The sequence below is a fragment of the Sminthopsis crassicaudata genome, chromosome 2 (genome assembly GCF_048593235.1).
Source record: "Sminthopsis crassicaudata isolate SCR6 chromosome 2, ASM4859323v1, whole genome shotgun sequence".
Taxonomy (NCBI): domain Eukaryota; kingdom Metazoa; phylum Chordata; class Mammalia; order Dasyuromorphia; family Dasyuridae; genus Sminthopsis; species Sminthopsis crassicaudata.
The window spans coordinates 25,149,140-25,168,463 of NC_133618.1; the positions used below are offsets into that span (position 1 = coordinate 25,149,140).

The 19,324-nt window shown below is 49.4% G+C and overlaps 1 protein-coding gene across 1 annotated transcript in view; it reads right to left on the reverse strand.

Moving 5' to 3' along the window:
* Nucleotides 1–6,842: 6,842 nt before the first annotated feature.
* SMOX (spermine oxidase) overlaps nt 6,843–19,324 on the reverse strand; it is a 38,532-nt gene continuing 26,050 nt past the window's right edge. The window contains exons 3-7 of the mRNA XM_074285481.1: nt 18,469–18,700; nt 12,452–12,625; nt 10,961–11,720; nt 8,202–8,362; nt 6,843–7,336 (exon numbers count right to left, since the gene is read on the reverse strand). Coding sequence (XP_074141582.1) covers nt 7,199–7,336; nt 8,202–8,362; nt 10,961–11,720; nt 12,452–12,625; nt 18,469–18,700 — 1,465 coding nt within the window. The 3' untranslated portion in view covers nt 6,843–7,198. The remainder of the gene's footprint in view (nt 7,337–8,201; nt 8,363–10,960; nt 11,721–12,451; nt 12,626–18,468; nt 18,701–19,324) is intronic.

Genomic DNA, 19,324 nt, shown 5'->3' on the forward strand with positions numbered 1-19,324 from the left:
GGACGTTTGCACTGCTGAGAGCAAAATGAGCACCTCCTCCACATAGCCTGGAGGCCTGGCATTTCCAAAATGGGAATGAAGGAAAATTCACTCTTTATATGTGTGCTAGTTATAGAATTATAGGCTCTCAGATCTGCAAAGGAACTAAGAGACCGACTAACCCAATATCTTCATTTTATGGATGAAAAGTACCTTATTCAAAGACACGTGGCTAGTAAGTGTCAGAAGTAAAATTCAAATTTGGGTTCTTTATGTTCTTTCCACAATATCCCTTTGTCTTGTCTTGTGACCACATTAAGGTGGTCTTAAGGTCTTTTAGGATAGAGAGGATTTTATATCACAATAGATGGGAAAATGCAGTCAGTGCTGCAAAATCTCTATCCAGAGGTAATGAAAGTAGTAGGCTCTCTAGGGAAGGGAAGGGAAGCCCCAGGGAAACAGGAGCAATAGGGACCAATGTAGTTACTGTTCCTTTGATTGCACCAGTACTCAGACCTGGATAATGATATGGGTCCTGGGATCTCCTGAGATATCATTAAAGTCCTCCCAGTGCCAAACTTCAAAGATTGGGGGAATGGAAGGCTAACACTAGGGTATATAATCGGTGATACATGTTAAGATCAACTACTCCCAACAAAGTGCACCAGAAACAGAGCCTAACAAAAGGGCCTAATTCTTCAAGTAAGACTCAAGAAACTAGTAAACTGAAAAAGATACGGACTACTACAAATAATTATTGTAGATTCAAAGATATCCAAAAATCCAACCCAGAAGGTGAAAGAACAACCCTGACAACTTCTAATGTCAAAAGAAAATGACAGACTTCCTCCAACAACTAAGTAAATATGAAAAAGAAATAAATCAAGGGATTTTAAAAAATGAAATAAAAAAACTTTTGAGGAAAATAATTAGAAGGCAAATAATTTAAAACAGACCACAACAAATCTTACCCAAGAAATAGTTCTTGAAAATTAAAATGTACTAAAAAGAAATCAATGATGTCATGAGAGAGCAAGAAATATTAGATTAAATGAAAATGTTGAAAAGATGGGAAGAAATATAAGGTATTGGATTGGACTGTATAGGATGAAATTAGATTGGATTGGATTGGATTGGAAGAGAATCATTATGAGTAAGTAAGAATGGAGAGATGTGTCATGTTTGCCCTTAATTTGTATCTGGACATAGGCTGATGTGCATACATATATACTTATCATAAATGTGTGTGCTAGTATCGTGGTGAAGGCCCTAGAACAGGTCTTTATTCCTCCCCATTTGAATGGACACAATGACTTCATGATAGGGGCTCCCTTAGCCCCTCCAATCCAAATGGCATATCATATCCAGGAGCACTTTTGCAGCCCGTGTGTCAGATCGCATCACCTGGCTGATAAGGTCTCTCTTTATCCTTGTGGAAAAGCTGGAGAGATATGGGCCAGACAACAGTTCGAGGAAACAAATTCAGAACTGATTCGATGGTAAGACTGACATAATAGTCATCAATGGACTGACACGTGAGTGGGAACAAAGTCTCTAATAAAATGTCCCACAGATCTGTCCTTGGTCATGGACTAGGAAATGTATTTGTCAGTGACTTGAATGAAAACAGAGATGTCACAAAGCTGGGAGAGGTGGCTAACATGCTGGCTAACCATCGGAATCCCAAAACTTCTCAAGAGAATAGAGCATCGAGCCAATTTCATTTAAGTGAAACTTAGTAGTCTTACACTAGGGTTCAAAAAATGATGATGCAGGTGTGACTCTATATCAGTCTAGTAAGTAAATGACTGTTGACTTATCTGAAAAATATCTTGAGGTCTGAATGTACCACAAGCTCAACATCTGTTCGATTCAATAATAGTTTCTTGTCTTCACCATTATTCCCTCCCAGAACCCAAATCTGGATTGCTTCAACCATTCATCACCTTTAGCCACTTAAAGTGCTGCTTAAAAGAGCTGGAAAAATCCTGAGGGCATGCTAAATAATTTATAAATTTATGTTACATGATCTCAATTGTCTTCACTTCTGCAACAAGTTCTTCTACACCTCTCAAATGTATCTTACCACGTAATGGCTTGTCCAACCTTTTCATCCTTCTCTCGTGTCCCAAGGCCTCTCCTTCCCCTCTCAGCTGAGAACCTCGCTTCAGAGTTCACTGGAAAAATCGAGGCAATTCGCTTAGGGTACCCTCTTCCCTCCTCTTAATATTAGCTAAAGGTCTTTCACAACTCTATCCTCCCTTCCAGTATTTATTTCCTTTTTTCCTTTTCCTTCTCCTTCTCTCTCTCTCTCTCTCTCTCTCTCTCTCTCTCTCTCTCTCTCTCTCTCTCTCTCTCTGTCTCTGTCTCTCTGTCTCTGTCTCTCTGTCTCTCTCTGTCTCTCTGTCTCTGTCTCTCTGTCTGTCTCTGTCTCTCTCTCTCTCTTTCTCTCTCTCTCCCTCCCTCCCTCCCTCCTTCCCTCTCCCCCTCTGTCTCTCTCCCTTCCTCCCTCCCTCCCTCTCTTTCTGTATATATATATATATATATATATATATATATATATATATATATATATATATATAATATGTGTATATATTTCTATATATTTGTCAAATTTGTTAGTTTTCAACATTTACTTTGATAATATTTTGATTTCCATTTTTTCCTCCCTCCTTCCCAAGATGGCAATCAATTTGATATAGCTTATACACGGACAATCATATTAAACCTATTTCCACATTAGCCATGTTGTGAAAGAAGAATCAGAACAAAAAGGGAAAACCACAGGAAAGAAGAAAACAACAGAAAAAGTGAAAACAGTATCTTCATGCAGGCTCCATAGTTCTTTCTCTGTGGAGAGGGACAGCATTTTCCATCATGAGCCTTTTGGAAATGTCTCGGATCATCATATTGCTGAGAAGAGCAAAATCCCCACAACACTGCTGGTGCCGTGTGCAGCGTTCTCCTGGTTCTGCTCACTTCACTCTGCATTAGTTCCTGTAATTCTCTCCAGGCTTTTCTGAAACATGCCAGATTATAATTTCTCATAGAACAATAGCATTCTGCTACATTAATGTCACAATTTGTTCAGCTGTTTCCCAGTTGATGGGCCTCTTCTCAGTTTCCAATTATTTGCCAACACAGAGAGAGACTATAATAAACATGTTTGTACATGTGGGTCTTTTTCCATTTTTTATGATCTCTTTTACGAGCTCTAGTAGATTAATTATATTATATATTATATATTATTATATATATTAAATATATTATATATTATAATACGAGCTCCTAGATTAATTGCTACACAAACTATGCATCTGCTTTTTATAGATCTTCGGACATAATTCCAAATTCTCCCCAGAATGACTGGGGTCGATCACAACTCCAACCACGCCTTAGTGTTCCAATTTTCCTCCATCCTCTACATCTAGCTCTCTTTGTTTCATCCCATTAACCAATCTGATAGATATAAGGTGGTACTTCAAGAGTTGTTTTAATTTGTATTTCTCCAATCCATAGTTATTTAAAGCATTTATATGCCTGTAGATAACTTTAATTTCTTCATCTGAAAACGGCTTGTTCATATCCTTTGACAAATTATCAATTGGGAACTGACTTGTATTTTCATAAATTTGATTTGATTCTCTACACATTTGAGAAAAGAGGCTTTTAACAGAAACACTGGTTGTAAACATTGTTTCCCGCTTTCTCATCATAGTTGCCTTGGTTTTATTTGTGCAAAAACTTTACTTTCATGGAATTGAAATTACCCACTTTGCATTCCATCATGTTCTCTGTGTTTGGTCATAAATTCTTCCCCTCTCCACAGAGCGGCCGGGTCGGTGATTTCTCGCTCTCCTCACTTTACTCCTCATTTTGGCCGTATCCTGGAATTTGCCGTGAGATGTTGGTCAGAGCCTCTTTTCTGCCGCACTGTCAGTCTCCCGGCAGTTTTTGTCCATCAAGCTGAAGCGTCCGGTTCATCGAACAGTAGAGCGCCGGAGTCGCTGACTTGAGTCTCGCGGATCTAACCTCTTCCTCTGACTCTATTTCTTAGCCGGCATCAACTAGTTTTTATGACTGCCATTCAAAGAGACTTTTAGATCTGGGATGGCTGGGCCCTTCCTTTGCGTTTTTTCATTACTTCCTTCGATATTCTTGACCTTTTGTTCTTCCAGATGAATTCTGTTATTTTTTCCAGCTCTAAAAAATGGTTAGAGCCCCAGTCCTGAAGTCAGGAGGACCGAGTTCAAATCTGGTCTCCCACACTTAGCACTTCCGGCTGCGTGACCCTGGGCAAGTCCCAACTGCTCAGGACAAAAATCACTATTTCCGTAAGTTTCTAGAATCTACACTTCTTTAGCTATTTGCGGCCCTGTCCGTCAACGCCTCCATAGCTGTCTCCCGGGAGATGGCGAGTCCCTGGAACTTTTGGCTCCCTTTGTGTGTCCGTCCGGTACACAGGGAGCGCTGTGAGTGCTAGTTGTACTGATGACAGGACAGCCTGATTATCGGTCCGAGTATTAGCATTATTGGTAGTAGTAACGGTGTCTAACATACGGGCACACGATCCCTAATGCTCTTCTTGCCGGTCAGCATTACACTGTAACATTATCAGTAATTGTCGCACTATTCGGGACCAGTAGTGACCAGTAGTTGTGTTGTTTCTATTAGTAGTAGTAATAATAGTTATTATTAACGATTCCGTTTTAATTATTAACCACACTTATCAATAATAACTGGACGTCACTATTGGACGCAATGATCAGGGACAGAAGAGCTCTCCGAGGTTTCCCAGGCGCTTGGTCGTCTCGGGTCTCCTGGGATCTTGCACGTGACCCCCGCAGGTAAGGGCGACAGCCTGGGCGCTTCCAGACTCCGGTGCGGCGCTTTGCCCCCTGCGCCCCCTCGTGGCCGCCGGAGAGAACACTCCCGCTTGGCCCGGGAAAGCGGAACCAGAGACCTGAGGGACAGAGGTGGGACGGGGTCCGCAGCGGCCGGAGCCCCCGGGGAGCCCGGGAGCGGGGCGGCAGGGAGCCTCAGGCTGGCGCGGGGCCCGCGGCCTCAGGCTCCCCGTTTCCGGCCCCCCGAAACCCCCTCGTTGTGACTTTGCCCCTTGTTTCCTCCGGACCTCCCGGCGGAGGTGGGACTGTCCCCATTGCACAGAGGAGGAAATCGAGGCAGCGCCTGTGACTCGCCCTCAGACTTGTCTGGGACGGAATTTGAACCGAGTTCCTCCTGACTCGGAGGCCACCGCCCGAACCACTGCACCCCCACCGAGGGTCTCCGGCGCTGATTCCGGCATGGGCCCATCATTCCCCGGCCATCCTCCGAGAGCCCCTCCCCACTCAGCGCGGTGGGGGGCCGCCCCGCGGAGGGTGCCGGGAGGGCCGCAGTGACATGCGCAGACGGGCCAAACAGCCGGCGAACGGGCCTGAGAAACCCCGGGAATGCCCCATGGGGGGGGGGGGGCGGGGATGGGTGATGCTGCGTGAGGGCCGGCAGGTGGCGCCGGAGCGCTCGCCTCTGAGCCCACCCAGAGCACGGGGCGAGGCAGCCAGACAAAGTGTGGGGGGGGGGGGAGGGGGCGGAGAACGAGCTGTTCCAAAGCCGGGGGTTGGGGGGGAGGCGCCGTCTCCTCCCGCCCCCACCCCCACCCCCACCCCCATCAGACCAGAGGCTCTGACAACCCCTGGGATTTCTATGTTTACACGCTTTCTGAAGCCCTTTCCTTAGGGCAACCCCGGGACGCAGAGTTCCATTTTATTCTGATTAAGAGTCTTCACAACCACCTGCCTGCGTTTACAAGCACTTTTAGGCGTTCAGAGCCCTTCACGGCGCTCTCCGAAAGGTGAGGATTGTTCAAACGAGGAAACTGAGGCTGGAGGTCACGTGGTTTGCCTAAGGCCCCGCGGCTGTGTCTGAGGCCGAATGCAAAACCCGGGTCTGCAAACACGGCTCCCGGCTCATTATGTGCCCATTTTACAGATGAGGAAGCCAAAGTCCAGAACCCCACAGGGTCCCAAGGACACACTGCAGGTGCTCTCTTTCCCATGCCAGTAGCGGCTTCTTGGGGCAGGACAATGCTCCTCCCTCCGGGCCCTCCTGTTCTGACCCCTCTGTGCCCCCGAGCCCAGGCCGGGGTCAGAGAGGACCCTTTGTCCTTGCTCTCTCCGATGTCTGAAAACCGCATGGAAGGAGAACGGGGGAGGGGAAGCCCCCTCCTTCAGGGAGCTCCCCTTCAGGACCTGGGTCCGTGTACCCCGGGGGCAGCCGCAGCCCAGCCCCCTGGAAAAGGCTGAGGGCTCCTCCTTTAAGGATGGGAGGACGTCAGCCCCGCCTCTGGATCACATCCCGTGGTCCCGCCCCCTGCCCGTCCATCATCCCAGCACCCGGGGCCCATGGTGCTGTAGAGTGCGAGTCCATCAGCCAACAGCCGCCCTTCCCCCACGGGGGTCAGGTCTGAGAACAGGCCGCCCGGTTTAGCTCCGGGTCACAGCTCAAATCTGGGCTTAAACCTCAGAGCTTTACTTCGTCCCCAAAACTTGCCTCACTCTGAGCAAGAACAAAGACTGGTCTGGAAGCCCAACAGAGACCGAGTTCTGACCAATCCGCCCTCTACATCTGGCCTCGGTCACTAACCCGCACCAACCGCCCTGGCCCGAGACCCCCTGACTCGGGGGCTCCTGATCGGCAGTCGGGGTCGCCCAGGTCCTGCCTCCCACTCGAGGGAGTTAAACGTGATTTTTTAAACTTGATTTTTAAGGAGAACCTGATGATCAAAAAGAGTAAAATACAGCCCCCAAATCTAAGGAATCAGTTGCAGCTTTATGGATGGCTAAGGAAGGAATGGACGGACGGAGAAAGGCTCAGACACCTCTTTTATTCCAAAAGTATCGAAGGCACTTACAATACAGAGCGGGGAAGGAGAGGAAACTGAGAGGCACCAGACAGCCAATCAGAGGGGGCAGAGATTAAGTCGGAGGGTTAGAAATGGACCCCCAGCACAGCCCTGTTAGAAGGTACAGTACAGAGTACAAGGAAGCTACGGGGGATGCCCTGGGTAAAATCAGTTGAAGCTTCTGCATTAAAAAAAAAAAATAAAAAGATTAAAAAATCAATTTTCTCAGGATCAGAAAAAATAATCCCAGGGGCCTTGCAGAAGGAAAGGCCTGGGAAAGGGGTCCCGAGGCACGGACTCTCTGAGCCCAGAAGCGTCTCAGGTCCCGCGGTGGAAAAAGTCTTGGTACATCTCGATGAGGCGGGCTGCCTCCCGCTGGCCAGAGAGCAGGGCGCCGTGGGTGGTGGAATAGTATTTTCGATGGGTGGCCTCCCCAGAAAACAGGACCTGCATGGGCTGGAAAGAGACAGCAAGGTGGCAAGCAGTCAGACGCCTCCCGGGGAGAGGGGCGCCCCCTCCTTTGTCCCAACTCGCTCCTAGCGCCTGTCCCATGAGGCAACAGGAGAACACCCGTACCTCCCAAAGGGCGGCCGGACATCCAGCCCGTGCCTGAGCAAGGATCCTCACACTGACGTGACTGGTAAGTCGTCGTCGTGGACCGGAAAGCCCCCAGTGATGGAAACGCAATTTCCTGGGGCGACCAAAAGTGCAGAAAGAGACTAATCTTTCGGCCAAATATAAATCGGGTCTCTGGGAAGAGCCTTCTCTTCTCTGGGCCAAACATCCCCAGGTTTTCCAATGTCATGACCTCCCCGGCGCCCTTCACCATCCCAGTCGGCCTCCCGGGGACGCTCTCCAGCTCCCCTGGATCCTCCCCAGACTTCAGAGCTGGAACAGCCCTCAATATGGGAATCTGCCGGGCCTCTGTCTTCAAGCAGTCTCCTTCCTCTGTCCCCCCTTCAATGATCGACCCATACACTGTCTCTATGGACAGACACATTATCTTTTCCGTTAGAAGGTAAGCTCCTTGAGGGAAGGTGCTTACTGTTCTGTGTGTCCCCCGAGCTGGCACATAGTAGGTGCTTAATAAACGATTGATTGACAGTCTGGGATTCTTACCAGGGTGGGTATCTGGGAAAACTGATGGGATTTAGCTCACTCTCTAATTAGCACGTATTTGAGTCTAGAGTCCAAGTTGGCCCTTGATGGAGACTGATTTTTCTCATGCTTTTCTCCACAGCAATCACTCTGGGGGCTCCATAAATACTTAGGAACAGACCCCCCCTTCCTCCCTCCCACATCCAGGAGGGCACCCACTCACCGCTGTCTTAGAGCTCTCAGTATAAGGCAGTGGCTTGGCTAGTCTCTCCACATCAGCCCCAGTTGAGCCCACTTGGGTGTAGGAGTAGGAGCCGCGGAAGTGGGGGTTGCTGCCCCAGGAGGAGCGGAGGATCCGACGAGGCTTCGGGATGTCGGGGTTCCCTGTTGGGGATCCACACAAGAGGAGTGGGTGAGAGGTGGAGCCTGGGGGATGTCTGAAGGCTGAGGAAACTCCCTGACCCACAGTGGCCACCTCAGGGATGGTAGGGAAGAAGCATGGAGGAGGGAAGAAAGTCCCAATGGATTAGAGGCAGGATGGTACAATGGGAAGAGAGCTGGAGAGTACCTAGATTGCAGTCTACTCCTTACTTCCTGGTGACAGTGGGCCTCTGAGCATCTCTGAGACTCAGTTTCTCATCTTCGAAAAAGAGAAATTTATACTGTCCTAATGTCCTCTTCAGCCCCGAATCTAATCTTGGCCCCCCAAAATACTGGATTTTGAGTCACAAAACCTGGCTTCAACCACTGGCCCAGCCATTTATTACCTACATGGGCAAGTCAGAAAAAACTCCACCCTCCCTCAGAAAGCTTTTCCTTAGAGACTCAGGGAAGCACCATGTCCTACAAGGGGCCTTCCCTGGCCAGCTCATCCCAGCTGCCAGGCCTTGGCCACCCTCAACACGCTGTATAATTCTAGAGGTCTAGATGCAGTTATGCTGTCTCCCCTAGCTAGACTCAAGGCCCCAGAGGGCAGGAATTGGCCTCCATTTTATTTGGTATCCCCAACATCCGGCAGCATGCTAGAACACAGGAGAGGCTCAATACACGCTGGCTGGCTGATTTATTCTCAGTCTTTTTTGGTTCTAAATTTATGATCTCCTTGGCCCATCCACTACCCATAATTCACTGAAACTCTGAGCTTTTTTCCCCAAATAGGTGCCAATAATATACCCCCCGATGTGAAGCTCTGTTGGGATAATAGGTGGGATGTATAGATGTGTGTGGCAGGAGCCATGAGAGCTCTGATTTGGCTAAGCGTGGTGCTCATGCTGGACATTCAGGAAAGGATGGGATTAGCTGCTTTGATAAGAGAATTCTCCTGCTGTCCTTTTTGGGACCACTTTAACTCCACCACAATTCTCTCGAGGGTCTTGCCCTGGTTTCCCTGAGCTCTTGGACGCCAAGCCATCCTAAACCTAACAAGCTGGAAAGGCTCTAAGGATGGGCCGAGAGGGGCCACAGGCCCAACATTCGATGACCAGCCTGGCTAAGTTTGGAGAACTCATCAGCAGGTCGGCTGCGGCAATCTGCGACCATCTGTTAAGTTTCAGGGGAGTTGTAATGAAGGGAAGGCTTTTTTCATCCAACCTCATTTTTTAAGATGGATAAAAAAGGAGGCCCAGGAGGAGGGAATACATATGGACCTAAACCAGGAGTCTTGGAAATGAAAGGGTAAGCGCAAAGGTGAGAGCCCCAACTGGAGCTAAACCATCTGGATTACAGACCAATTCTCCCACTCTCTAAACTGGGAAAGTCACTGAACCTCTGTGACTTGGTTTCCTTGACTGTAAAATGGGGACAAAAATAGCACCTGCCAACTTAAAGTTGTTTTGCTTTTAAGATCAAATGGCATACTATTTCTAAAACACTTAGCACAGTGCCTGGCACAAAATACAAATTATTGTTATCATCATCATCATCATCATCATCATCATCGTTAGAATGCAAGGGGACTGGTTCCTATAAACACATAAGGAGCAAGTTACAGAGGTAATGACGGGTTAGGGCGTTAAAACAAAGTATAAACTCTGCTATCCCATTAAAAAGCCAGAAGGAGGGCCCCTAAGACATGTGACTATTGGGAGGGCCAGAGGTCAACCTCAATCTTGATGGTCGTTAAAAAGATGAGCCTACGAGTTTGTGTTTGAGACAAGAAGTGGCTCCATGGCACGTGCCTGTGCCAGCAAGGAGAGGGGAGGGGACTTTTCTCTCCTAAACCCCATCATCCAGAGGGTCTCGCAGCATATCCCACTTGTCTAGCGGGAGGTACTATGTGAAGAATCAGGGCCAAAAATCTCTGTGACCTCTGGCAGCGGAGAAGAGGGCGGCCTGCAGACTCAAGAGGGAGCTAGTCCTGGCAGTCAAAAGTGGAGCTAGGGAGAGGAGCAGACTCAGGCACTACCACGGTAAGGTCCCCCAGATGGGGCTATAGTTTTCAGATCCTGGTCCTGCAGAGAACCCTGGAACCCTGGGATAAACCCCGCCCTTTGGACAGGCCCTACAGGACGATCATAATCCAGGACTAGAAGGGATCTCAGAGACCATCTAGTCCAGTCCTTTGCAGATGAGGAAACTGAATTGTAAAGGTGAAATGAGCTGACCAAAGTCCTAAGACTAGAGATTAAGAGCTGGGAGGGACCTTGGAGACCATTGGATCCATTTCCAATTTTGTACTTAGGACCTAATTTTATGAGATTGAGTTGGAAGGAATATTAGAGACCATCAGACCCACCTCTCTAACTTTATGGGCAGGACCCAACTGGGCAGATACAAACAGCAGCAGGGGGAGGGTCTTCCCTCAGGCCCTTGCCTGTGGCCCCGGCCCCCCCAGCTCGGCCTGTCCGCTGACACTCAGGCCCTTGCCTCTGGCCCCGGCCCACCCAGCTCGGCCTGTCCGCTCCTCAGCGGAGAGACGAGAACGCCTGGGGCCTCCCACGAGGTGACTGCTGGGAGAGGCAGTCCGGCCCTCCCGCCGCCCACCTGTGAACTTCCGCAGCATCTCGGTGCAGATCTCGGCCACGGCCTCGTCGTCGCACTTCTCCATGACGAGGGCCTCCTCCCCGCAGATCCAGCCGCTGAGCACGTGGCCGTAGCGCTCGGGCGGGTAGAGCACGTCGAAGCCGCAGATCTTGCGGTACCACAGCTCCTCGGGGTAGGTGAGGCTGCGGCTCTCCGCCTCGTCCTCCCACACGAACTGGAGGCTGTTGCACTCGGCCCCCCAGAAGGGCTCTTCGAACTCCAGGAAGATCTTGTCCGTGGTGCCGATGCCCAGGCGGCGGATGGCCCCCGCCTTCTCGGAGGGGAGGGCCGGCCGGAAGAGGGTGGAATGGTGCTTCTTGAGGACGCCCAGGGATACGGTCACGATCACGTGGTCGGCCGGGATCACCTCGCAATCCTCGCACTCCACGGCCACCGGCCACTGGCTCCCCTCCTCCCGGCCTCCTTCGCCGCGGTCCTCCCGGGGCTCGTCGCTGCCCTCCTCGGAGGTGTCGTTATTGTGGTCGGCCAGCCGCTCGATCTCGGGGCCCCCGCGCCGGGCCGCCGCCCGGTCCCAGTGCACGCAGCGGACCGCCTTGCCCAGCTGGATGACGCGGTCCGGGATGTCCTGGGCCAGCAGCTCCACGATGCGCATGAAGCCACAGGGGATGACGTGGTGAGCGCCCGGGATCTCCGTCCACTCCCCGAAGGCGCTGAGGGACACCTCGTCCATGCTGTGGGAGCTGCTCTCACAGCTCTCCACCTGAAGGAGGAAGGGACAGAGTGAGGGGAGCGGGGAGGAAGGAGCTGGGGTCCCGGGGTCACAGAGGGCCCAAGTCAGCACGGCCCCAGGACCCCCGACAGTCCCGCAGGGCGGGGCGCCCAGAGTTAGGGGCCATCCTGACAGGAGCCTGGGCTGGGGGCTGGCACTACGGCAAAGGCTCCCCAATGAGGGACCAAAGGAAGGGGGGTCAGCCGATATCCCCCACACCGGCCAGGCTAAGGTTTAGTAGGTAAAGGTTGCCCGGTGTCTCCGTGAATGAGATAATGGCGGTATCCATGGGCAGGAGGCAGCCGGTGCAATGACCAGAATGCTCCACAGGGAGTCGCCGTCCACGTGCTGCTGGCAGTACCCACTGAGCCCCTCTGGGTCTCCCTTTGGGACTCCATGGCGATTTAGGCTGTCTCTGATTTATCCCATCCCATTGGGAGATGCCCCCTGAGAGAAAGGGCACCTGTAGTGGCTTGGGAGGACCCCCCCCCCCAATCAGGCCAAAGCTTTCCTGAGACCAAGAGCTGACCTCCCTACAAAGGCTCGGGGGGCGAGGATGGCTCTCCTCCCGCTGCCCTCCCCCTACCACCCAGCCCACAGAGACTGGCAGTCACCCAAGAAGAGACTCAGTGTGGAAGTTAGTTCGGCGGCCTTGGCTCGAGCCCCAGCCAGGCACCCCACCCATTGCCACAGAGGGAGTGGCCAGAGACCACCCCGCCCACCTTCAGATACTGCTGGATCATGGCAAGTTTCAGGCGTTTGGTGGCCTCGGAATCATCCGGCTCGGCTTTGATGCGATTCCGCACTTCTTCTCGGGTGAAAACGCCCACACTGTTCTGACTCTCAGCATTGACTGGTTTACCTCTCTGGAAGAACTCTTGGGTCAGGTTATAGACCTGAGGGGAGTAAGAGAGCAGCGTGAAGGCTGGGAAATGGAAGGGCCTCCATCACCCACAGGCTCACCCACCAGGGGCTCAAAGGGGCCAGCGAGGCCGAGTCCAGCCCCTGAGACCAAAGGACTAGAGCTAGGAGGCGCTTCAGAGCCACCCCGTGCAACCTTCTCTTTTTCTAAATGAGGAAACCGAGTCAGTTCAGAGGGACAAAATAATGACAGCAGGAAGCAGTCACGGGATCATTGATCTGGAATTGGAAAGCATTTAAGTGCCCACCACTTCCACTGCCTCATTTTACAGATGAGGAAACTGAGGACCCCAGGAGCTAATCAGGCCGCCCACCCCCACACACACTACAGAACCGGAAGTCCAGCCACACCCTCCCTGGCTGTATGTCTGCATCCCTTCCCCTGCCTCAACTCCAATCCAAGCTTCCTGCAGGTATCAAAACCAAGTCTCCTCCTCTGGACAGTGTGTCTGTTCATCTAAGCCCCGAAGCACTTGCCTACTTAATTCCACTAAACTAATTTCTCTTGTTTTTTCTTAAAGACCAGGCTATGCATTTGTGAGTGGGTGGGTGGCTACGGAAGGGTGCTGCCTCCCCCAGAAAGTCAGGACATCCCTGAGAGATGTGAGATCAGACAGAAGTCTCCGTAAGGGGTTTCTCCCTATACTAGCCCAGGGGCTGAGAAATGTGACTACATCCCAGAACCCCAAGCGCAGCAGGAACCACAGTGGCCAACTAGTCCAACGCTTACCTCCAAAGGACCCCCCCCACTTAAAAAATCTCACAAGCAGTCCTCTCTGGGAGGGGAAGCCCTCCACCTCCAAGGTGGCCCAGCCCACCGAGGGACAGCTCTCCCATCTTCCTGATGTGTCCTGGCTGAACCTTAAGAGGAAGCAGTCCTGACCGGGTTCAGATTCTAACTGAAATTCCCTGCGGGATTTTGAACATATCAGTTAATCTCAATGGACTCGTTTCCTCCCTATAAAATTAACAAGTTAGACTAAAGCTCCCTAAGGACTCTTAGACAGGGCGTCTCTAAGATTTTAGTGGGAAAAAGAAATCCGCCTCTCTAGGTCACCTAGGGGTCTCTCCCTCCAAGGCTTCGTGACTGTCCCCAGTCCCACCAGGAAGCCCTTGGCCGGGGCCCACATGGGTCTATGCACGTATCTCTCTCCAAAGAGTCCAAAGCTGTGGGCCGCAGGCCCCCTCCCAGCACTCTCTCTGGTGAGAACTCAAGGATAAACGTGAGCCATCTAGAGAACAGGAGATAAGAGAATGGGGGAAGGGAGGAATGGTTTCTGATGAGACCCTTCCCCTTCCCTCAGTGCCATGGAGAGTCAGCTGATCAGGTTTAATGAAACAACAATCTCCAAACTATGTCAAAAAGGGCAGCCCCATGGTATTGTGGATTGAGCCCTGGACTTCAAGTCAGGAAGACCTCAATTACTTACTAGCCATATGACTTTAGAGAAATTCCTTAATCTCTCAATGCCTGTTTCCTCATCTGCAAAAAAATTAGGGGGCAGGATTCAATGGCCATTAATGTCTCTGGTCATTCTAGATCTATGAACCTAAATCATATAATCTCTCTGAGCCTCAGTTTCCCCATCTGTAAAATAAGGGCATCAGACTTTGAAAGGCCCTTCCTAAATCTAAGTAGATAAGGGATAAGGGGGTGGAGTAAGAAAGCTTACTCCTTTCTCCCAAATGCCTGTGACAGACTAGTCATTGGTTGGTTCTGGGAACCAGCGTGGCCAACGGGTCACTTCCTGCAGTCTTCTGGAAGTACTCTTTTCCTCCTCCTTCCCCCTGACATGTTGTCTTCCTGTACTAGAATAGGAGACAGAGACAAAGACAGAGAGAAAAGGGAAAAGAGAAGGAGGAGGAGAGAAACAGAGAGACAGAGACAGAAAGAAAAGGAAAAAGAGGAGGAGGAGATATATGTATATATATATATAGAGAGAGAGAGAGAGACAGAGACAGACAGAGACAGACAGAGACAGAGAGAAAAGGAAAAAGAAGAGGAGACATAGAGAGACAGAGACAGAGACAGAGAGAAAAGGAAAAAGAGAAGGAGGAGGAGAGAGACAGACATAGAGACAGAAAGAAAAGGAAAAAGAGGAGGAGGAGATATATGTGTATATATATATATATAAAGAGAGAGAGAGACAGACAGAGACAGAGACAGACAGAGACAGAGAGAAAAGGAAAAAGAGGAGGAGAGAGATAGACATAGAGAGACAGAGACAGAGACAGAGAGAAAAGGAAAAAGAGAAGGAGGAGGAGAGAGACAGACATAGAGAGACAGAGACAGAAAGAAAAGGAAAAAGAGGAGGAGGAGATGTATGTATATATAGAGAGAGAGAGACAGAGACAGACAGAGACAGACAGAGACAGAGAGAAAAGGAAAAAGAGGAGGAGACATAGAGAGACAGAGACAGAGACAGAGAGAAAAGGAAAAAGAGAAGGAGGAGGAGAGAGACAGACATAGAGACAGAAAGAAAAGGAAAAAGAGGAGGAGGAGATATATGTATATATATATATAAAGAGAGAGAGAGACAGACAGAGACAGAGACAGACAGAGACAGAGAGAAAAGGAAAAAGAAGAGGAGAGAGATAGACATAGAGAGACAGAGACAGAGAGAAAAGGAAAAAGAGAAGGAGGAGGAGAGAGACAGACAGAGAGACAGAGACAGAAAGAAAAGGAAAAAGAGGAGGAGGAGATATATGTATATATATATATATAGAGAGAGAGAGAGAGACAGACAGAGACAGACAGAGACAGACAGAGACAGAGAGAAAAGGAAAAAGAGGAGGAGGAGGAGAGAGACAGACATAGAGACAGAAAGAAAAGGAAAAAGAGGAGGAGGAGATATATGTATATATATATATATAGAGAGAGAGAGAGAGAGAGAGAGAGAGAGAGACAGAGACAGACAGAGACAGACAGAGACAGAGAGAAAAGGAAAAAGAGGAGGAGGAGGAGAGAGACAGACATAGAGACAGAAAGAAAAGGAAAAAGAGGAGGAGGAGATATATGTATATATATATATATATATATATAAAGAGAGAGAGAGACAGACAGAGACAGAGACAGACAGAGACAGAGAGAAAAGGAAAAAAAGGAGGAGAGAGATAGACATAGAGAGACAGAGACAGAGACAGAGAGAAAAGGAAAAAGAGAAGGAGGAGGAGAGAGACAGACATAGAGAGACAGAGACAGAAAGAAAAGGAAAAAGAGGAGGAGGAGATATATGTATATATATATAGAGAGAGAGAGAGAGACAGAGACAGACAGAGACAGACAGAGACAGAGAGAAAAGGAAAAAGAGGAGGAGACATAGAGAGACAGAGACAGAGACAGAGAGAAAAGGAAAAAGAGAAGGAGGAGGAGAGAGACAGACATAGAGACAGAAAGAAAAGGAAAAAGAGGAGGAGGAGATATATGTGTATATATATATATATATATATATATATATATATATATATATAGAGAGAGAGAGAGAGAGAGAGAGAGAGAGAGAGAGAGAGAGAGAGACAGAGACAGAGACAGAGACAGAGAGAAAAGGAAAAAGAGGAGGAGGAGGAGAGAGACAGACATAGAGAGACAGAGACAGAAAGAAAAGGAAAAAGAGGAGGAGGAGATATATGTATATATATAGAGAGAGACAGACAGAGACAGAGACAAAGAGAGAGAAAAGGAAAAAGAGAAGGAGAAGGAGGAGGAAATGAGTTTCCTAGTGGGTGTGAGGATAATCCCACAGGCCCAGAGCTCAAGGACACCAGGGAGGGGAATTTCTTTTCCCACAGAATTTTTGGAGCCACCGTGTTAGGACTGGAAGGGCCCTTAGAGACCATCTAGCCGGACCTCCTAATTTGACAAAAGAGGAACCAGTCCCAAAGCAATTAAGTTCCTCAGATCACACAGAGCTTGGTCCCAAGCAAGAAATCGATCACTTCTCCCTCCACAGGGGATGAGTCTCAGATTAGAATCTAATTCTAACCAGGTTAAGGTTGTTTTCTTAATAAATGACCCATGCAAGGTATTATTCATCATTAGAATACCAATTATAAGTTTCTTTAGGGCCGATTTCCTCCCTGCCCCCAACTTTTTTGACTTTGTACAAAATAGGTAAGAGAATAATAGAAACAGAAAATCTGAGCATATGGAGGGACTTCTGGGATCACTTATTACAACCTACCCAATCAGGAATCCCTTCCACAAAATCCCTGACAAAAAAAGTAGTGATCCAATTTCTCCTTGAATACCTCGAGTGTCAGGGAACTCACCCCCTTCCAAGGTTTCAGTCACTAGGAAACATTTCCTTACACCGAACTGAAATCTGGAGCCAAGCAGCACAAGTCTCAGCAGCCCATTCCAGGGGATAATCCTTCATGGCTAAAGATCCCCATTTCTTTCAATCACAAACAGTAACTTGGATATCAATAACTTGCTCAATGTTCATAGACATCACAAGGCAGATGGTGGAAAGGGCAGCAGATGGGCCTTGGAGGTGAGAAGCCTGAATCCCAAGTCGTCCCTCTGACACACCCTAGGTCTGTCACCTGCCCAAGTCTTGGTAGTTCTTAGTGTCCCAGGCCACTCTCAAAGACTCTGAGTTACCAAGAAGCGGCTGATCTTTTTGGAAGGATCTGCCCTGGTACTGAGGGTTACCCATACCAAGGAGATTCCTTAGCAAGGCAGCCAGGTGGTGGAGTGGTTAGCGTTAGACATGGAGTGAGGAAGACCTGAATTCCAATCCTGCTTCAGAAGCTTAAGAGCTTCATGACTCTCAACAAACCACTTAGCTTCAGTTTTCCTCCTCTGTAAAATGGGTTTGAAAATAGCAAATCCCTTCCAAGTTTCTTGTGAGCATCCAATGAGAAAATCCAACTCTTGTGACCTGTTTTCTTGGCAAAAATACTAGATTTCCCTTCTCTGGCTCATTTGGCAGATGAGGAAACTGAGGCAAAGGGAGTTAAGTGATTTGCTAATGTCCAAGGCCAGATTTGAACTCCCCAAGATGATGAGTCTTTCGGACTCCAGGCTCAGGGCTCTCTGCACAATGGCGCCCCTAGGGGCCAGAAGGATCATAAGGCATTCTGCAGGCTTGAGAGGCTCCCTGCCTGCTAAGTATTGTTACTGTTTCTCTTGTCACACACACAAACATCAAAATAACCTTCCCTGGCGATTAGGTATCTGTTGCGTGCTGTTGTCTCCAGAAGCTGCCGGATCGCTCTCTAGGAAGAGAACTGCTGTGTCTACTCAAATCTCTCAGACAGATTCTTCTTCCTGTAGTGAACCGTTGTCTCCAGACAGTTGCTGTTAACTCTTGTCCAAAGAAGTGACTTCCCTTCCTGCAGAGAGCCCCGTCAAGCCTGATGCAATTCAGAGTCTTCTTCTTTCTCTGAGAGTCCTCTCTTTTATTCTCCCAGAGAATGGGCGTGGGATAATGCAAGGGCTTCTGGGAAGAACCACCCCAGCCAATGAGCTTGCCCCCTCTATCAAGTCAACCTGAGTTCTCACCTTGTAATTGTCCAGAAAACCTGAATTCTCACCTTGTCACCATCCAGACAACCTGAGTTCTCACTTAGTAATCCTAACAGGTATCTTGTTAAACACTGTGCTCCCTTTTCCTTCAGGTAGTTGTCAGGGGCCCCTGGGAAGCGCAGGATAGTCTGGGTGGGCAAACCAAGGCCCGCAGGGGAGATTCCCAGCCACCCAGCAAGTGAAGAACAACCCAGGCCCCCGAATTCTAGCTCCCCGACTCTCCGGCTTGGGGAGCTCCAGGCCCCCTTCCCTGCCCCCACCCCGAGATCCCCTGTGCCCGTCACCCACCTCGTTGTATAAATCGCTGAATTCCTCAACCACGTCCTTAGGGATTCTTTGGCCACGGTTGGTGAGGTAGTAGGCCACGCCATTCTTGGAGTACAGGCTGATACGGCCCACACTGCGCTCCCCATCCGTTGTCTCTTCCAGCAAACCATTCTCTTCTGCTAGATGGTAGACGGGGTTTCCATGGGAACCATGGATCCAGGTAGCTCCCAGTTCAAAGGTGGCGTGTTCTAATGAAGAGAATGGTCAGAATGGTCATCTCTCCCATTTGTAGAAAGCTTCCTTAGAGGGGACCAGAGGCCCCGAATCAGACAGCTCCAGGGCCAGAAAGCGCCTCCACAGCTATCGAATCAATCCACCCTCTCCATCTGACAGATGGGGAAACTGAGGCCCAGAAAGGAGAGGTCACCACCTCCACCCTGTGATTGGGCAGGGCAGAAATTAACACACCTGAGCTGAAGAAATAAGCCCAAAGGAGCCCATAACTAGCCTCCAAAAGGCACTTTAGAATATAATAGAATCTACTGGCTTAAAAGACATGGATTCAAATTCTGTCTTGGTTTCTTACTATCTGACCTCGAAAAATTCAAATCACCGTCATGGACTCCATGGAGTTTCCTCAGCTGGACTGGCCTCTAAATTCCTTCCTACTTTTAAATTTCCCATCTTCACCGAGGGGATGGTGTCTACTGGCGTCAGTGTACACAGCATGGATCTGAAGGCGTGACTAGAGTTCAAATCCAGCCTCAGACACTCATTAGCTGTGTGGTGTTGGTAAAGTCACATAACCGGTCTCAGCCTGTCTCCTGATCTGTAAGATGGGGGGTACCAACACTCTGCACCTCACAGGTCTGGTGGG